Source organism: Pagrus pagrus, assembly GCF_965226575.1.
Source record: "Pagrus pagrus genome assembly, chromosome: 9".
NCBI classification, from domain to species: domain Eukaryota; kingdom Metazoa; phylum Chordata; class Actinopteri; order Spariformes; family Sparidae; genus Pagrus; species Pagrus pagrus.
Genome location: NC_140193.1, coordinates 24,013,212 through 24,032,288, shown reverse-complemented (window position 1 = coordinate 24,032,288; position 19,077 = coordinate 24,013,212). Strand labels below are relative to the sequence as shown.

At 43.0% G+C, this 19,077-nt stretch overlaps 1 protein-coding gene across 5 annotated transcripts in view; it reads right to left on the bottom strand.

Annotated features, from left to right (window-relative positions):
* Window positions 1-616: 616 nt before the first annotated feature.
* usp9 (ubiquitin specific peptidase 9) overlaps window positions 617-19,077 on the bottom strand; it is a 43,035-nt gene continuing 24,574 nt past the window's right edge. For 2 of the 5 annotated variants that reach the window (XM_084361592.1, XM_084361594.1), the window contains 26 exons: window positions 17,408-17,528; window positions 17,146-17,276; window positions 16,503-16,781; window positions 16,268-16,405; window positions 15,846-15,983; window positions 15,365-15,531; window positions 15,137-15,245; window positions 14,845-14,991; window positions 14,545-14,691; window positions 14,225-14,432; window positions 13,911-14,131; window positions 13,425-13,612; window positions 13,156-13,329; window positions 12,918-13,059; window positions 11,993-12,749; window positions 9,414-9,537; window positions 9,093-9,318; window positions 8,744-8,873; window positions 8,103-8,288; window positions 7,611-7,831; window positions 7,433-7,521; window positions 7,181-7,337; window positions 6,578-6,790; window positions 4,900-4,929; window positions 3,230-3,328; window positions 617-2,681 (listed from right to left, as the gene is read on the bottom strand). In XM_084361592.1, the coding sequence (XP_084217718.1) occupies window positions 2,451-2,681; window positions 3,230-3,328; window positions 4,900-4,929; window positions 6,578-6,790; window positions 7,181-7,337; window positions 7,433-7,521; window positions 7,611-7,831; window positions 8,103-8,288; window positions 8,744-8,873; window positions 9,093-9,318; window positions 9,414-9,537; window positions 11,993-12,749; window positions 12,918-13,059; window positions 13,156-13,329; window positions 13,425-13,612; window positions 13,911-14,131; window positions 14,225-14,432; window positions 14,545-14,691; window positions 14,845-14,991; window positions 15,137-15,245; window positions 15,365-15,531; window positions 15,846-15,983; window positions 16,268-16,405; window positions 16,503-16,781; window positions 17,146-17,276; window positions 17,408-17,528 (4,773 nt within the window). In that variant the 3' untranslated portion in view covers window positions 617-2,450. The remainder of the gene's footprint in view (window positions 2,682-3,229; window positions 3,329-4,899; window positions 4,930-6,577; window positions 6,791-7,180; window positions 7,338-7,432; window positions 7,522-7,610; window positions 7,832-8,102; window positions 8,289-8,743; window positions 8,874-9,092; window positions 9,319-9,413; window positions 9,538-11,992; window positions 12,750-12,917; window positions 13,060-13,155; window positions 13,330-13,424; window positions 13,613-13,910; window positions 14,132-14,224; window positions 14,433-14,544; window positions 14,692-14,844; window positions 14,992-15,136; window positions 15,246-15,364; window positions 15,532-15,845; window positions 15,984-16,267; window positions 16,406-16,502; window positions 16,782-17,145; window positions 17,277-17,407; window positions 17,529-19,077) is intronic. The other 3 variants (XM_084361595.1, XM_084361596.1, XM_084361593.1) reach the window with 2 other exon arrangements.

Sequence of the window (19,077 nt, the reverse complement as noted above, 5' to 3'; positions counted from 1 at the left end):
TTGCAGATATTTCTATTATTTTGTTAACCCCATTTCTATCAATAAGGATAAATAACAGTTAAACAGCAGCACAAACTTAATCTTACAAATTGGCCATATAGAATCAGTATGTAAAACTGAACATTATAACCTTTGGATTTATTGTACAGCTGTTTGTATTATTATTGATTATATCTTCGATTTAGTCATTTTCAGAGCTGTTATTATTGTTGTCGCTGTGCCTCTGTGTCCCTCCCCCTCCGACTCTCTCACCCTCTCAACCCAGGCGGTCAGGGCAGATGTCCACCTTGAGTCCGTGGGTCTGCTCAGAGTTTCTGCCTGTAAAAGTGAGTGTGTAAAATTGGTGGGGTGCCCCTTTAAGAAGGTTTGCCATTGTGTCACATGACCATCTCTCATAGTTGACAATATACCTCCTGGAGTCTGCTCACCATCATAACCATGCAGAATCAACAAACCATACCAGTCAAGACCTCACACCTTGGTACAAAACAATGCAGCAGCCAGCAGATATGAAGACATTTTGTAAGAATACTGTTGTGTTCATATAAAATGATCCCATCAGTGATGCTCAGCAGATGTTTATTGGTTATGTTCACCAGTAAAAATGAGACACAGGCAAGATTCCATGTTCTTTATTTGCTAAGGGCGCAATGCTTTTTTTGTTATATTTCTGTGCACAAAAAAACCTCACAAAGTGAAAGTCCACATCGCGACTGTAGCTCCAGAATTCAACGTCACACCATGGCCAAAACAAAAGTCGGCAAAAAACAGGGCGCAGAACTCTGTACAGTCAATATCTTCTTTAAAAATAACACAAGGACAAAAATGTTCCTCTTAAATCAAATTCTATTTTTAGTGAAATACAACAAAATAAATTCTATAAAATAAGAGCAAAATATTTAAATATAATACGATGGGCAGAATATTTTCATTTGCAGGAGTATTTGGTATGTTTTAGACAAAAGAAAAAAAAAAAATTCAAAAAATACATGCATTCAAGTTACCAATTAAATACAGTATTTACTGATGTTTACCTTTTACTCCTACAGAATTACAAGTTAGCTCAAGTTGCAACATGACTAACCAGCCGCTATTCTTACGGTACAACCCTGCTGTGGAACCCGTTCTCCATGGAGCGAGAGGGCGAGGGTCTCGCTGCCAGCTCGGGACTCCGAACCACAGCCAGAAGCCAAACCTGACCAGCTCCATGGCAGAAAGGAAGCCGATGGGCAACAAGTCTGTCTACAACTAGGCTCTATTGAAGAGACAGAAGCAAACCACACAGTCTATTATACACCAGATATCCCAGTGCAGCAATTCTGTTGCATATGTGTTTCATTTTTCAGAATTTCTAAAGATGAAAGCTAAGCTGTCTATCCCACCAAAAACGGACTGCCGAATGTGAAGTTGGAGGATTATAATGTGCAATTGAAAAGCCACTTATTCATACATTGGTTCAAAATATCGCCCTCATTGTAGATAGGGTAGATGAGTAGAAAAATAAACAAAAACAAATAAACCTAAAGGGTAACAACACCCCTCTGGAGATGTGGATTAAGAACAGCTTTAGGTTGTTATGATCACAAGTCTTCCCTTGGGCTACACTATTCTGGTGAGAAGCCATGCTAAATGTTACAGCATATTAACTAGAGCTTCAAAAAGGATTGAATTAATTACCAGAACAAACAAAAAAAAAAGAAAAGAAAAAAAGAAGAAAGGCAATGAGTTTCAGAACAATGTTGCATCACTGCTTTTTCACATCAACCAAACATCAAGTCCACCCAACCATTCCATATCTCACACTAAAACCAACCACAGCTCGTGCGTTGATTTGGCATCGATCATAAGGTTGCCAAGGAGCTTAAGAATAATAATATAATTATGATAATAACAATGCGTCCTTCTACAGTTGAATGACCAGTAACCGTCCGATGGTAGAACAAACTTTACTGCTGAGCATGGGTGATAAAACAAAGAGGAGTTGTTGTCTTCTTACAGTTTTTTTTGGGAATTTTTCTTATTTATAATATCCATTTTTGTTTTTCATTATATCTGCAACATCTCCCAACAGCAAACCACACAGAGTTATGCTACTGGGTGATCTGAACAGTCAAAAACATTAACATACTATGTACACCTTTTTCGTCATGTAGACAAGCGCATCAGCATCGTCGGCTCTGGGTAAATTTGAACTCTTGAACTTAGAACTCTTGTCCACTCCCTCGCCTCTGCAGCCGCCAGCAGACCCCTGTCACATGGTCAGGCAGCCCCAGGCCAGGGAAGAGCACCTACCACAGGCTGACGGGAGGGGGAGGCCTGGCTCTGCCCTGCCCTGGGGCCAGAGATAGAGAGAGAGAGAGCGCCCGACGAGGAGCTCTGTTGACCAAAGGATGAGAGGAAGGAGAGCGGGACGATGGAGGCTCGAGGCACAGCAGAGGGGGGAGGGGATGTTACTCCTTAGGCGGGGCAGGCGCCGGGGTAGAGGTGGGGGCAGGGGTGACCTCCTCGGTGCTCTCCCAGTTCTCTTGTGCTCGCGGGCCTGGACCAGGAGTGGGACCAGGGGCCGGGGTGGGGGTCTGGGTAGGGCCTGGAGTCGGGGCAGAGGCAGGACCAGGGCGCTGGGGGTTGTTCATGTGCTGAGCAGCAGGTCCGGTGTACGGCTGCCCATGGGGGTGGTTGTTCTGTTCAGGAGGAGAAAGTGGACAGAAATCAGTGCACTGGGCAACGTGTTCCTTCATTGTCACTGAACATGGCGATTTTGATCCTAGTAGTGATCCTGATGTGATCCTGATGTGTTGTCTGCTTTAATCTTTTAACAGGATAACAACAACAATTTAGAATATTGCATGGCTGTACCCAGGTGCAGTAGTTTGTTGTTGTTGTTGTTCTTTGTCTTCCCATCTCTGTTTATTGACGGATGGTAAACTTTTAAAGGAGCATATAAGATCTGATGTTGTGTAATAGTTATTTGTCCCCCATATATTTGTATGGGATTGGATGTAAGCACTTGTTACCGTTTTAACATGCAATCAAATGATTTGTTAGGAATGGTTTGTTTTTCTGATTTATATTTAAAAACAAAAGCAGTTAATTTTTCAGGAAAACAGCACACAAAGTTGCTTGTTACTCTGCTCTGCTATAACGGCTAGACACAAACAGTGAATACGACAATCAGGGAAAATCAGTCATTTATTCATCCCAGACTGCCGTGAGGACCCTGAGACGGTACCTGCTGAAACTGGGTTGTTCCAGGAGAATGTGGGTACAGAGAGGTGTCCTCAGGTGGGGAGGAGTCTTGATCATCAGGTGCTTCCTGTTCATCTGGCTCCTAGGAGACGAGATGAAATAAACATCATCACAAATTCATTTAACCTGTATATTAAGTATATTAGAGTAAATATATATATATATATATAGCAGGAATGTCTAGCTTTTTAACAATATAGTGAGTGCTATGTTAAGCTCCTGCCTTTCACTGTGAAACAGAGTAGGTTGTGTGGGGAAGTTACATTTTTCATCTGTGTTAAGCTATCAAGTAGAATGAGGTTTAAATGAGATGTGATTATGTGTGTGGGTGGATTCTACACCTGAGAGCTTCCTCTCAGCACCAGAGCTGCTGGTAATCCTGAGCTAACAGAAGCTGCTAGTGAACTCCCACTCTACTGTGGAGGTAATTTTAGTGCAACAAAGCACAAGACTGGTGGTCTTTTTTTAACAGTAAGGAAAACATCAAATATATCCAGCCCTATCATTAAACAACTGTTAATCATATATCTATGTGACAGGGGATAACATTTCTGTTGAGCAAGTGCAAATAAAAATATGACAACATGAAGTCGTAAGTGGAAAAACAACAAAACAAAACCTGTCAGGCTATTAACATAAACTTCTAGTTAAATTGCTAATAAATTCTATCATATCAAACCATCCTTGTGTTGTTTTAATACACTCAGTATAGCTATTATCTATTATTTAGCCACAGGTGACATATCAAACTGTGTGATTTAAACTATATCTGATTTTATGCCAATAACAAATGACTAACAACCTTGTGTTAGCGGTTGTTTTGTCAAATTGTGTCCAATTTTTTTGAAGGAGTGATTCTCCAGACTAACACCTGAGTATATTCAGCCTTTTCAAGATGCAGGTGGCTGGCAGCATCACAGTTTGAGGGAAAAAAAATACTGGCAGAAGTGCACCAGACTGAGATGGAAGACTGGCTATGTCAGTGATGTTGCTTTGGCGAATCACTGGGACTGGGCAAAAGGACAGCAACAGAACAAAGATCTGTTCACTGTGCGCAGCTGCATAAAATCATTTCTTATGCCAGTTCCACTGTATGGCAGTCTACCTTTCCTTTCACTATACGAGTGGATAACAAGATGAGGATGGTCATTTTTTTGTTTAACTTTGTCATAATGTCAGCATGAACATGTCCATAATTTGAGAAGTAAACATCCTGACTACATATAAAAAGACAGAAAAACAATAATGCACATACAAATGGCTGTATACTGGAAATATAACTGTTGAAAACTCAAAGGGCTGACTAATGTTTTAAAATCATTCTGGCAGTTTGTATCAACATAGGCTTACTCTAACCTCCTGTGCTAAACTCTTTCTACAACATTTTGCATCACATTAATATAAATCCAGTCCGAAAACAAAACTGAGCAAAGCTGACAAAGTGGGAAAAACTATGGGGACTCAACATGCCACAATGTTTCTAGCCTCTGCCACTGATTACTATTCAAGCTACAGAAAACCTAAAATTGTGCAAGTCTATCTAAACAGATGTAAACTGTGTTGGAAGCCTAAACACTGGCCAATAGTTTCTCTGCTGATACTTCAATTTTGTTCCATTTCCTTCCTTTATGTTGTGGTGCCTGGAATACTGACCTTCCCTGGGCTTCCCTGAGTACACTTGAGCTGTGTATGGAATATTACAGGAGAAGTGTGTCATTTAACTGGACTTTTAAACATAAAAATACAAGTCACTTATTTTAAGTGAGAACAAATAATGATATTTGTATGCATTGTGAACTGCAGCCATTAATCAATACAAGACATATTCAGCATAGCAAACAGGTTATAGCTGTAGCTCAGGGAGGACATTTACATTTAACGGCATGTTGTAAACACTAAATTAATGGGTCAAATTAAGTATTAATCATTAAGTCTATCAAATGTCAGACACTAACATTTTTTTTGGTCTATACATCATTTATGAAACCAAATATCAGGAAAAAACAACAACTACAAAACTGAAACATATTCCATTTGTTATGACATCAGATAGAGAAAAATGATTAATCAATCATTAACACTGTTGATAATAAATATTCTGGTCATTCTGGTGAATCAGTGGGTTGTTGTGTTGAAGTGATGTGCTACATCAGGGGCTGTATTCACAAACATTCAGGGAATACTCTCAGAGAGCTCCTAACTTGGCCTAAACATTTCTAGCAAGGCGTCCCAGCTTAGGAGTGATTTAAGAAACTTTTTAGAGTAACTCTGAGAAAGGAAGGGCCAGAAACTTTATCGTAGTGACGAGGCGTGGTTGACTCCATTGCTAGGTACGATGTTCTGTAACACAATTAATATTAGGCTGTACTTTAAAAGAAGCCCACTAAATGTTTGAAAACACAGGCCTACTTCTGCATTAGCCATGCATTCACACGCTGATAGCTGCGTTACATGCTGGTAATTTCGGTAGTGTAAAATAATTTCCAAGGAAAATTTGGCCTTGTGTTAAAGCGCAAACCAAGAGGCAGACGCAGGAGGATTTGCCTTTCACATTGACAACAAATCCTCAGCAAATGTCTTGTCAGCCAACTCTCATTACTTTCGTCACGTTACAAGTAAAATGTGACTCCTGATACTCTGCTGGCACGCTGCTGCTGCACGGATTAGACATCCGCAACACTCTGTAACTGTAGCGTCCATTGTCAACTACGTATTGCTTTTTAAAAAGTAAAACAATGGTGGGGGTGGTGGGCAAATAATGTAATCAGTGTATGCAGGAACACCATGCAACACCGGGAACACTGACTCCAACAGTTTTTCACCTAAGGAGCTAAGGATGCTTTATGAATACGGCCCCAGATTATTTGAGCTCCTCTGGCTCAGTCATACAGGTTTTCTGTGCGATTTTTCTATTACCTTCACCACTGTGCACCATGGTTAACATGTTTCCATAGCAACGGTGGCCATATACAGTAGATATGCTTTATTGTGGTGCTTTGAGGTCATTTTCAGTCTTCATGTGGCCTTCATGATTTTTAATATTTGCCTTTAACAGAAAGACCCCTTCTATACTGATGTTTGACTTAATCACAGTAACAGAACTGAAGCGTTTTTGAACAGCTTTACTGAACTTCAGATTTTTTTCAGTACATCATATTATATAATATATTCATTCTCACAGTGTCCTATAACTGATATAGTTTGCCTCCCAAAGCACATTTCCTGAGACTGGAATATTATGTCAATGTGAAATTAGGCAAGTGTGTGTGTGTGTCTATGTGTGTGTTGTATGTGTGTTGTGTGGTGTGGTGTACAAAGTCAATGGCATTACCTCCTCAGGACAGAGTTCACAGGCTTTGGCCAGTGTCATGCGTGCACTGTGTGACCGCTCCAGGAAGTAGCCGTTGGAGGTCTCGTTGCTCTGAACTGGAGGGGACCAGTTGTTGTAGGTGTACTGGGGATTCCCTGTGTAGGGCCTCCTCTCCAGCTCGTCCCCTAACCACTCCACTGCCCACGTCCACTTTCGTTTCAGGTCACCATTACTCTGTACACACAGAAGAACACACTCATCAGCATTTATGGCTCCACATGTTATGGGACCTTGAATGCTGTAGGTTTATTTTACTTTTCTTAATACATTGTTTGACTTAATTAGTCCAGGTTCTTATTCAACCAGTCAGTCTTGGCATAGGTTAACTAGTGTTTGGAAGAGTTGGAATATTGGTAGGAATGCAAGAACTGTGTAGTGCGTGTAGAAAATACTAATAAAATTAATAAAATGAATGCCAAAGTAATTGGGTCTGACCACAGGAGAACTGCATCTAGGATCGTAGTTTTTTTTTGTTGCAAAATTAGCTATCTAGCATTTTTCAAACTACAAATTGCAAATTGATTTCATGGCATATACATGTAGTGAGACATGATGTAAGCATACCTGTAGGATCTGGTAAGCCACAGAGCAGTTGCTAAACAAGGCCACCATGCACTTGATGCACTGGTAGGCTCGTTTCTGGTAGTGGTTCTTTGAGCGCTGGATTGTGTCAAAAAGCCCATCTCTGTCATCTGGAATGCCCTTAAGCACATTGTGGATCCTATACAACCAAACAGGGAAAGGTGAAATTTAAATTGTGATCACATTCAAAACAATGCAGCGCTGATAAGTTCCACCCTGAGCAATCATTCTGACCTGTGTGTCTGCCAGGAGTCCTCAATGAGCAGGATCTGTAGCAGCAAGTCCAGGTAAGGCCTCAGCTCGTAGGTGTAGGAGTACGCCACCTGCAGACACAGAACACATATATGATCTGGACTTAGGCTCTAGTGGACACATACAAGATATCCTGTTCGTCTTTTCATAAGACATTTACCTGCCAGAGCAGCTCACTGAGCACAGTGGAAGAAAACTGAGGGTTCTCCCAGCAGCTGAAGCGAAGCAGCTTTACTGTCTCTTCAGAGTTGCTGCAGTCCTCAATGATCTTTTTCACGTAGCTCGTCCTCACAAACAGAATCTCCGCCACCAGCTGCTGCACAGGCATCACTGGGGCCGTGAGGTTGGTGTCACCATATGGGTTAGGAAGAGGAGGGTTACCTGGAGAGGGCAGAGGAGAAGAAGTTTAGTTACGCTAATCTGAAATATTGGTAGTTTCTCGAGACATATACATGATCTCTTCACAGCGCTTTTATTCTTCATCTCTAAAAGCCCTCAGCTCCAAGCTCTGTCTACACAACAGAGGCTCAGAGTGGCTGCTTCATCAGTCACTAGATCCTGAGCAAGGATGAATATCGTCATTGGGCTCCAACTCTCCCCACCCTGAACCATCCCAGGCTATTCATATAAAGAGTAAGAGTAAAACCCTTACCATTTATGGAGGACTGCATGCGTGAGGAGACGTCACAGCAACGGACCAGCTGGGAGACCACCGTGTAGAGCTTGCCCAGCTCAGCGTACTGGTACTTAATGGGAGGGCCGGGACCCTCATCCAGAGCAACCAACATGAACGTGGCAGGGACATTCAGCTTCAACAGCTGTGTCTTTTCTGCCAGGCCTGTGTGTGGTAGGAGTAGTGAAGGGGGGAAGGAAAGAAGGTAACATTTTCAGTCCCAAATTAATTTTAAGTTTTATAAAAAAGTGAGTCATACTTGAGAAAAAGTAAAGATATCATGTTAAAATTACTTAAAACTGAAAGTCACTCATCAATAGTGCGTGGGGAAAAGTTTGAAAGTATCTGACATGAAATGTACTTAAGTATCAAGTATCATGACTAAAGTTAGTGTAGTATAGTACAATATTTGCCTCCAAAATGTAGTGCAGTGGAAGTATAAAGTAGCAGAAAATGGAAATACCCAAAATTGTAATTTAGTATAGACCTTTAGTAAATGTACTTGGTTACATTCCATCACAGCTAATTATCATCATTTATATTTCCCATGAAGCTCGCTTGTAGAATTCACAAAAGAACAGATGCACATGACAGCAGTGTGATGGCTGCGTGCTCCTTACCGAGATTGGCATACATGACAAAGAGGTTGAAGTACTGCTGCAGGTGACGGCCATGTTCAGAAACCTCTCTTCTGAGCAGGTTGAGTACAGCTCTCAACAGGTGGTCACTTAGACTGAGGTTATCACAGCCCTGATACACAAACATAGAAAACAACAAACAAACCACAGCAGGGTTACATCAATAAAAAGCACAAGACGAAAACTCTCAGTGACAACCTGTGATACAATCTGCCTCAAGTATCTTCAAGGAAATCTGTGGTTCAAACTGTATCAAGTAACATCAAGTATCTTCCTGAAACTCCTATTAAGAGCCATTTTCCAAAAGGTTCCGCTACAGTCCGGCACCAACCTGAGCAGAGGGTCCAGGCGAGGCGGTGGGAGAGGGGCAGGGGCCGTCTTGCAGGGAGAAGTGAGCAATGAAGACGATGAGCTTGGCAAATGCACCACGCACCTCGGCGCTCGGGCACTCGAGCAGGTACTCCGAGAACCGGTTGGGGTACGCAAACAGAACATTGTGTGCAAACCAATAGCGTACATTCTTACTGTGTCTCAGCAGGATGCAAAGGGCGTCATACCTGGAGGGAAAGATGAGCAGAATAATTTAAAGAGAGGGATAAATCAGGGAGAAAAGCTGAAAAAAGAAACGCAGACAGAGGCAGAAGGAGCTTACCAGTCACTGGCAGGACCCCGTACTACTTTCTTGGTGTGAAAACCTGTGCTGAAGAGGAACCTGGCAGCCAGCTGAGCACTTATCATAGCAATCTCTTCTGCCTCTGGCAGAAGATGGTCTTGTCCTAATAGAAGGAGAGCAGTGATAAATAAAACACAGCGAAAATCCTTCAGGCAATTTGCTCCATTTGGCATCAGTTTATGTTGCAGTATTGAAGAAAACTATGTAGCTACACACACAGACCAATGTAAAAAGCTACAGCTTACTCATTGCCAAAACGCATAATTAGCAACGATTCAATGACCCGGACCGTCACAAAGCACATTACTCTAACGTCTATATGTACAGTATACATCACAACATACAAACATTTACAATGTAGTCCGCAAGTACACCAGTAGGGCACTGACACGTTTTCCTTTGTTTAGGCACTCCATCACACTGGAGAAATAAAATAATCAATATGACTAATCTGTTTTATACAATCTATATAATTCCTAAACATCCTCAAGTTGAAGCCGACAGTTGGCTCTGTGACCTCATAGTCATCATTTCAAATCCAAACAGTGCAAAGTCAACACAGTGAATAAGGTGTCCTAGTAATGACAGACAGCAGGCCTATTTTATATACATATTACATAACATTATAAATAGTGACGGTAAAGACACTGAATGCCAAAAAATGATGTTGTACAAAATGCAGACGGTAACACAGCAACTGGCAAGCAGTCAGCTCAGACAGAGACAGCAGTGTAAGCTACAAAAAAACCATCCCCTGATCTCTGAGTCAGGCCCATCAATAATATTTAAAATCAGTTACATTCAAACTAATATTCTTGGTCATTGCGTTGCACAAGTAGATGGATTGTATAAAAACACAGCGTACAATATAAGTTTGTTTTCAAAAATCCCTTTGCCCTGAAAGGAAAGTTCTTCATGATCTGAATCATTCTGTCCCAATCAAGCGTTTCTGTGCTGATGACTTCCCTCGAATATTTATTTTCCAGTGGAACATTACAAAGCTCTGGCTTCATTAATAATGTATTGAAGGGGGGGGGTGCTTTCTCGGCAGCCCTTGCTCAACACTACTGAACACCAGTTCTTTCCACAGGGATGCTGCGTATAACCATCACTTTGGCTTGCATTACACACATTTCAGAGATTAGTGATACAATTATAATGGCAGCTGCTTTGTCTTTAAGAGAGAAGCTTTTGAATTGCCTAAGAGACATGATGATGACTTCTGCTCTCTGTTATTGGATATGCAGAGACATAATTGGAAGAGTGATGCGAGACTGTGCAGCTACAAGAAATCACATGCCTCACATTTTTCCTGCACACACAAGGATCGAACTCTTGCCGTTTCTCCACTAGCACGTGTGGCGAGTCAAACTGAGCTGCACCGATTTGCTTTTCCATTACCAGTTTAACTGTGCCGAGTTGAGCTGAGCCGGAGATGGACCTGCTCCGGAGAAGGGCCGAGCTGTGGCCGGCCCACCTCCAAGCAGCCTCCTGACATCTCACGACTGTGACCGACCCCCTAAAATCGATACGGAACTCAAGTCTGTGCAGGACTTTTGTAGCTTCAAACTGAACTCTTTAGTTTCTCTCGTCCTGTTTGTACATTCAGACATCTGCTGTTTTACTGTTTCGTCATGTTCACTTTCAGCCGTTTCAGGAGTCATGTTTGGTTACTGTTCGTGAAAACACGTTTCCCGTAATGTTGCTTCATAATAAAAGCTTTTAAATGACTAAATAACTGGGGGCTTTTATTGCTAACAAGTTACAGTAAATTAAATGTGTTTGTAACTGAATAAGCAGAGCCACTTTGTTAGCGGTGATCCTTCGATAGTACTACGGGGATCGGAACAAGCGCGTAATTGGTTTAAGACACACCTTCAAGCAAGCAGCCCAGTTGTGATGGAAATGCAAAACTGCCGAGTCAAACCGAGCAGAGTCAAGCCGACAGATGTAATGGAAAAACGGCAATGTGTATGCAGTGTCAGAAATTCCTGATTAGATATATTGTTGATCCGAGATGCATTTATCCATGTTGTGGAATAAAGACAAACACTTGCTACTTGTCTAGTTAATGCTATGTCTGCTATTTGCTTATTTTACTTTTCCTAATATTGTTTTATCCGTTGCCTATTTTTGTATCATTTTATCTGCAACTTTATTTTAGCTGCCCTCTTGGCAAGGTCTCAATCCCAGAAGGTTTTCAGTTTTAATGGGCCTTTCGTGGTTAAAAAAAATAATGTCCCGTTGTCACTTGAATGATAAATGAAAACAGCCAAAAACAACAAGAATAAAAACGCAGTTGTATTCACAGCCATCATTTACCAGCGCAATATCTGTTGCAAGAGCAAACTCCTGTGTCGTTTTTTTTGCAGTTTGTTTCCAGAGTTCATACGGTGCTTCTAAAACATCACACTTGAGGTTTGAGTTAAGGTTATGAAGCTAACTACAGCAATTTATTTTTTATTTATCCTGTAACATACAATAACACACAAGATTCACTGATTTAGTTATGCATTTAAAAAACCCTTTAGCAGCAAACAGAAAAAAATTATACATACCTGGAGGAGGGTTTAAATAGACACTGTTACAGGTCAGAAGTTTCTTAATGAACTGGAAATATTCCAGGCTGTATTGCATTCGGTTGTGCATGAATTGGACGTTCTGCTTGCGGACGCTGCACTCAATGACACCAGGCATCTTGACCTGATGCGGCTTGGTGGAGGAGATGGTCAACTCCGAGATGTATTTGACAAGCTCGCTGTCCTTGTCCAGTGAGTCCATACGCTCATAGAATAGGATGTAGGCATTCCACCAGCGCTTCTGCCTGCGGTACGACATTCTTTTCATCATATGATCAAACACCTCGCCCATGTATTCCCCTCCAAAGCACTGGTTCTTCATCTCCTCCTCATCGTCCATCTTGCACTCAGTCACATCCCCATCGTCGAACTTATACCAGCGGTTCTTCTCGCCATCACCCCCATTCCTCTGGATTATGTAGGAATAGTAGTGTCCGCCGCTGGCCTGGCCTGAGTGAACCAGCACTCCCACCAGACGATACTTGGAGCTGCCTGGAGGTGTGGGTTCAGAGGGTTCGTTCTGTTGGATAACCTGGTTCTCTGGGTTGACGTCATCGCCCTCCAACTTGGCCACACCAGCTACTGTGTACGGCTCCATGTCTAGCTCCCTGGGGAACTCAAAGTAGTCATTGAACTTGATGGCACATTCCCTCTCCCAGTCATAGTCGAAGCGCTTCAGCTGGATGGCCAGGACAGGTGGCAGCTTCTTAATGAGCAGGCGCTTCACAGTGTCCACCTGACAAGGAGAACAAACATCACAGGTCACCTCTCTGGTCAGAGTTCAACAGATACTTTTGGGTAAGCCATTAATGGGCAACCATTAAGGCGTCCTTTTTTTAACCAATGCACTTTGAGTGTCAGAATTGAACATAATCTGGCTACCAGCTGGGTGCTCCATTCTCACCTTCTTGTTACACTTCTCACAGTGGTAGGCATTGGCTCCCTCAAGCAGATCTCCTTTAACATACTGCTCCATGGAGTCCAACAGGTTCTGGTGGTTTCTGATATCTACGTTGAGTGTTGTGAACGACTCCTCACATTCATACCTGACAACACAAAAAATTATAAGAAAACAAGAACCCGATGCAGTCTGAAGATTTTATTTCTCAAACTATTAGCACAGGAGAAAGGAATGCACCAACCTGTGGGGGCATCCCTGACAGATCTTTTGGTCAGCAAAGGACCCACCCAGCACCTTGCTGAGCATGGCGGGGTGGCCCAGGGCTTTCAAAGCTTCATCCAGACTGTCTACTAAAGAGTTGAAAAACTCCAGAGCATCGTGCTGCTCCCGCAAGTTCACTGGCTCACCCCATAACCTAGAATGGAGAGAAGACAATTAGAAAACTGCATCCACTAAACAGGCAATTTGCAGATCCAACCAAAACTACTTTGAGTCTCGAGTCTTTCATACCTGAACTGTTTCCAGAATCCCCTTGGGACGTAGTACTGCAGTCTGGATGCAGCCAGATGTCCAAAAATGACCTGTAGGTGACGTAATACACCAATGTTGTACTCCTTCCTGTCCTCTGACTTGCTGGAGGGTTTATCATCAAACTGATGGTGGTAACTGAACACCTCATCACGAGGATCCACATTACTCTGTAGAAACAGAACGAAAAGATGAAACATAACTTGCAAGTCTCCACAGCCACAATCACTTATTACTTTTTGCTACGGTATGTCATTTTGTTTGTTGGAGAAACAACACTGAGAAATTATTCCCCAAATAATTTGTATAAATTAATCCTTGAAGCTGGTGCTGTTAATATGATGCCCTCAGCTCTTCGCTCAGCCTACGCGCCTTGAGTTAGCCACTTTTGTCAGTCACAGGATTCTGAAAAAGGATGAACATCTTCATTGGGCAAAAGCTTTATTGCAAAATAAACCCTCAACGTACCTCATTCTCCTGCTTCTCATCCCCTGACATGTCATCGTCCACATCAGTGCCTGTGCCCTCAATGGCCAAGATGCCGTTGCGGATTGGAGGGATCATGTACAGCTGCTGAATGACTGAGTTCATATAACAGGTGGCCCCAGCATTCTTCAAACCTACAAAGCCTTTGTTGGGCCGCGGCCCCACTGGAGGTAAGTACTCCCACTCTGTCAGTGTCTCGCAACCTGGAAGGAGAGGGAAGAAATCTCATGCATGATGTAACTTACAAGTGGTCAGGTAAAGGCATCAATGAAATTGCCACACTGGTGTCTCCCTACCTAAGTAGTACATGTCAGTCAGGGTGTCAACTATTTGCTTGAGGTTGCGTACACAGCCCACGGCCAGTGCAACAAGGAGCTCAAAGCCAGCGTTTATGGAAGCGGGGGTGCTGCACACTGGGATGGCCTGCTCTGTGGGGAACTCCCCACTCTTCATGTACTGCAGGTACACGTTAGATGCTGGGAAGATGAAGTCGTCAATCAGCTCCTAATCAAGAAGAAAAGGAGAAGCGATCTGTTAGTAATGTTCTGAGAAAGGAGACAAAATTAAAGAAGGGGTGGTTTTCTTCTCTTCTTCAGGTATGGTCCATTTGTTATACCTTAATAAGGTTGGCTCCTCCTTTCTCACACCCAATGTAATACTTCTTCTCTGGTGTCTGGAAGGCTAAAAGTTCTTTGGTGACCCCAAGGTGGCCCTCCAGGATGGTCTCCTCCACACCAGTCTCCCCAGTCCTTTTGACCTCATCCTACAAAATGCAAAAATGTTGAGTACCATCATTTCTGCCCCACATTTGACTGAGTGGCAAACATTCAATAACCTCAAATTGGCTTTTTAGGGGGCATAACAAATACTAATAACATATTAACAGGTCAGTCGTGAGATTAAAGAGCTTCTTTACCCTTATCCGTTTCAGCCAGTCGATCTCATTGTTGAGGAGCACCTCAGCATTTGGCAGGTTGATGTTGCTGTTATAGGCATAGTTCAGAAGGTGTCTGAGTAGAGTGAAGTAGTCTCCAGCATGTTTGGCGCGCTCCTTGGCTGTACTCTGCACATGGACAATTTAGCATTAGGATTTTGTAAGCAGTAAATTTAAACATATATGGCACTGAGGTGATGTATTATAATGGATCAATAAAAGGGTTGACAAACAAAAAATAGCCTTTAAGAACACAAAGTGTATAGCCACTCACCCCCAACACAGTGAAGAGGAGGGTGATGAAGAAGAGAAGGGGTCGATGGCCCATACAGCACCTCGTTGCCATCAGGAAAAACTGCTCCTGGGCCATTTGACGCACAGATCTGTTTCACATAAATGACACCGTCACCATCATGACATTCTGACATACCTAAAGGCTGGAGATGAGGATGTCTCCATTTTTACTTCAGCGATTGGTTGACATGCATCTTGGTCTACTTACTTGCTGTGGCAGTGTAGCAACAAGTCTATGATGAAGGTCTGCCAGGCCTTCTCCTTACTGAGTGTGTCCAGAGCCGTTGGCATGAGGGCGAAACACAGTGTCATTACCTCCAGGGCCTCGCAACACACCTGCTCATCTTCCCCATCTGGCTCCTTTGCTGCATTTGTCTAACAAGAAAAAGAAAGAGAAAGATATTATGCAAAAATACATATAGCATTGCACTGCACTGCTAAGTCCACTAAGCTCACCAAGAGCTCTTTGTTTTTTTCATTGTACCTTGCTCAAAGCTTAGGACCTTTTACGGTCTTGTCTGCTAGGTTCTAAGACAGTCTACATCTATCATGGAAGGAAGAGCAGCACAGATTTTACTCTAATGGAGAGCCTGCTTACTTTTAAATTTATAAGGCTTGAGACGTTTCCTAAAATAATTAGATTAAACTTAACAAAAATTAAAACGCAAAACATTCAAAAGTCAACTTACCTTCTCATATATTTTGCTGATCTCTTCATTTGAACTGAAGACGAGCTGCACTGTGCCACAGCCTGACGCCCACACTATTTTCTGTACCGCTCGGATCACACAAATGTCTGGGATGTATTTCGATGCCTGGAAGAAATTCTGGTGAAAAAAAGTCCCATAAAAGCCATTACAGACTGCACCACTCAACAAAAATAGATTTTCATCTACTTATCCAGTGTTTGTTTGAACATAAATTTCTATGACATTACATAACAAATGTTCAGGTTTGGGTATCTGCTTTTATAACCAGCTTTTCTATTTAGACATTTATCATTGAATTACTACCTGAAATGCAGTGCCCATTAAAACTATTCATTAAAATTCAGTACCTTAACTAGTTCACAATATTCTAACAACAAACGCATGAAAAAACTGTTCCTTACATTTTCTGTGACCTCATCAGAAATCTGCTGGGCCAGGCGGATGGCTACGTTGCGCAACATGCATTCTGAGGCAGGGTTAGGGATGTTTTGCAGGGCATTCTGGAGGACCAGGGCCTGGTCATGAGTGGCCTGATTAATCTGCAGAGTGGAGAAAGATAAAGACATGTTAGAGTCAATTTTTTAAGAAACAAATCATACAGGTATGTCTGTGAGTAATGTGTGTGTGCGGCCTAACCGGTGAGACAGGAATATTTCCCTCAGCGTTGGGCTGGCAGGCTTCAGCCACAGCCTTCACATGCCCAAAGCCTACGGCAGTAAGAAGGAGCTTTGCGATCTTCAGTGCATTGAGGTAAGCCCCACGCCGAGTCTCCATGTCTGCCGATGGGAGGAAGTTGTTCCTGGTGAGCATGCTCAACACTAGGGGAAGCCCACCGCTCTTCAAGAAGTTGTACTGGAAGTCGCTGGCGTCCTCGCCCAGAGTGGCACTGGCTGGCATCAGCAAAGCATAAACAACCTGGAAAACGGGCAAGATTAGTGTTAACCTTTCTCCAGATCAGAGATCAGACGTGACTGAAAACATAGGTCTTTATCCCACACTGCGGGATAAGTGTATGTAAATTTGTTATCTTTCAAATGTGGTGCATGTTTTAAATGTTTTATTCACTGCAGTTATCCAGCTAGATTAGTCATATTCCTTGTGAGACACATTACATATTCATTAACTATGTTATGATTATTAATAGAGATGTAATACTGCTGTTCACACTCCAAATCAACACACAAAAATACACTACTACATCACAAGCTGAGAAGACGAAAAATGTGGTTATCAGGGCACAGAAAGTATCACAATACACTGGCAGTACACCGAGACCCACCTCGATGAGGTAGAGCACTTGTGAGGGTGACGGGCCGAAGAAACGCGAGTCCAGTGAAGGGCTGAGGCTGTTCTCACCGAGCTTGGCATGGTCCAGACACACAGCTCGCAGATTCTCCACTGTAGTGTTATCTAAGGACACAGAAACGGCACAAACATGACCACGGAGTAAACACTGCCCCTGCGTGTCTCTGTCTGTGTATGTTTATGTTTTCATTAAATAAACTGGCAGGATAGTATTTAAAGCACAGCTGCATGCACACCTGGGGGCATGAGTTTCATGAGAACTCGAGCTCCATCTCTGAGCAGTGGCATGTTAAGGTTGCAGCCCAGGTCAGCCACCTGCCACAGGAAGGAGATGTAGCGCAGATGCAGCGACATAATCTGTAAAATAAGGTATGGGGTGTTAGAGTACTGCTGTTCACATACAGACACAAAATTAGGGCTGAGTGATGCTGACATTTTCATATTCTGATAATATAAGGGTTTCTAACTGACTAAAAGAAAAAAATAAATAAAAAGATAAAAGATATAAATGATAAAATAAATGTGTTCATTTTTGCTTTCATAGAGTCCAAAAATCACAATCTTATACGCATCTTTCACATATCAACAATGACTTAATTAAAACAAAACAAAATATATCACCCAGCCTTTGTTATCGTGACATAAGTACACTGCTCAAAAAACTAAGGGTACACTTAATCATCACAGTATAACAACAAGTCAGTTTTATCCATCCTGATTCTTCTGCTAGTGTCCTTGTCACTACTGGTAGCATGAGGTGGTTCCTGCAGCCCAGTCAGGTTGCACAGGATGTCCGGCTCTTCCAGGAGGGCACATCCATGTGTGCGGTCGCAAGAGGGTTTGCTGCGTCTCCCAGCAGTCTCAAGAGCATGGAGGAGATACCAGGAGACCGGCCGTTACACGAAGAGAGCTGGACAGGGCCGTAGAAGGGCATCAAACCAGCAGCAGGACAGGTATCTGCTCCTTTATGCAAGGAGGAACAGGAGGAGCACTGCCAGAGCCCTACAAAATGACCTCCAGCAGTACATGTTTCTGACCAAACTGTCAGAAACAGACTCAAGGAGGGTTGCATGAGGGCCTGACGTCCTGTAGTGGGACCTGTGCTCACAGCCCTGCACTGTGCAGCTCAATTGGCATTTGCGAGAGAACACCAGAATTGGCAGGTCTGCCATTGCCGCCACATTCTCTTCACAGAGGAGAGCAGGTTCACACTGAGCATGTGACAGGTGTGAAAGAGTCTGGAGACGCTGTGGTGAACATTATTCTGCCTGTAACATCATCCAGCATGACCAGTTAGCCGGTCGGTCAGTGATGGCCTGTGGAGGCAAATCCATGTCATAGCCAACAGTACTCTGACTGCTGTTAGGTAGCAGGATGAAATCCGGACCTTGTGCTGGTGCTGTGGGCCCTGGGTTCCTCCTGGTGCAGGACAATGCCCAATCTCATGTGACCAGAGTGTGTAGACAGTTCCTGGATGACAAAGGCATTGATGCCATTGACTGACCCTCACCTTCCCCTGACCTAAATCCAATTCAGCACCTATGGGACGTTATGTATCGGTGCATCCGACGCTGCCAGGTACTGCCACAGACTGTCCACAAGCTCACTGATGCTCTGATCCAGATCTAGGAGGAGATCCCCCAGGACACCATCTGCTGACTCGTCAGGAGCATGCCCGGACGTTGCCGGGAGTGCATACAGGCACGCGGGACCCATACACACTACTGAGTTGGATTTTCAGTTGCTGTGATAAAATTCGCGCAATTCACTGAAGCTGAATCAGCCTGTGATTACCATTTTTTACTGTGTGATTTTAAATCCAGCCCTCAGTGGGTTGATGATTTTGGTTTCCACTGTGTGTTGTTATATCATTTTGTTCTCAACAAATTATACAAGGTGCATCAGT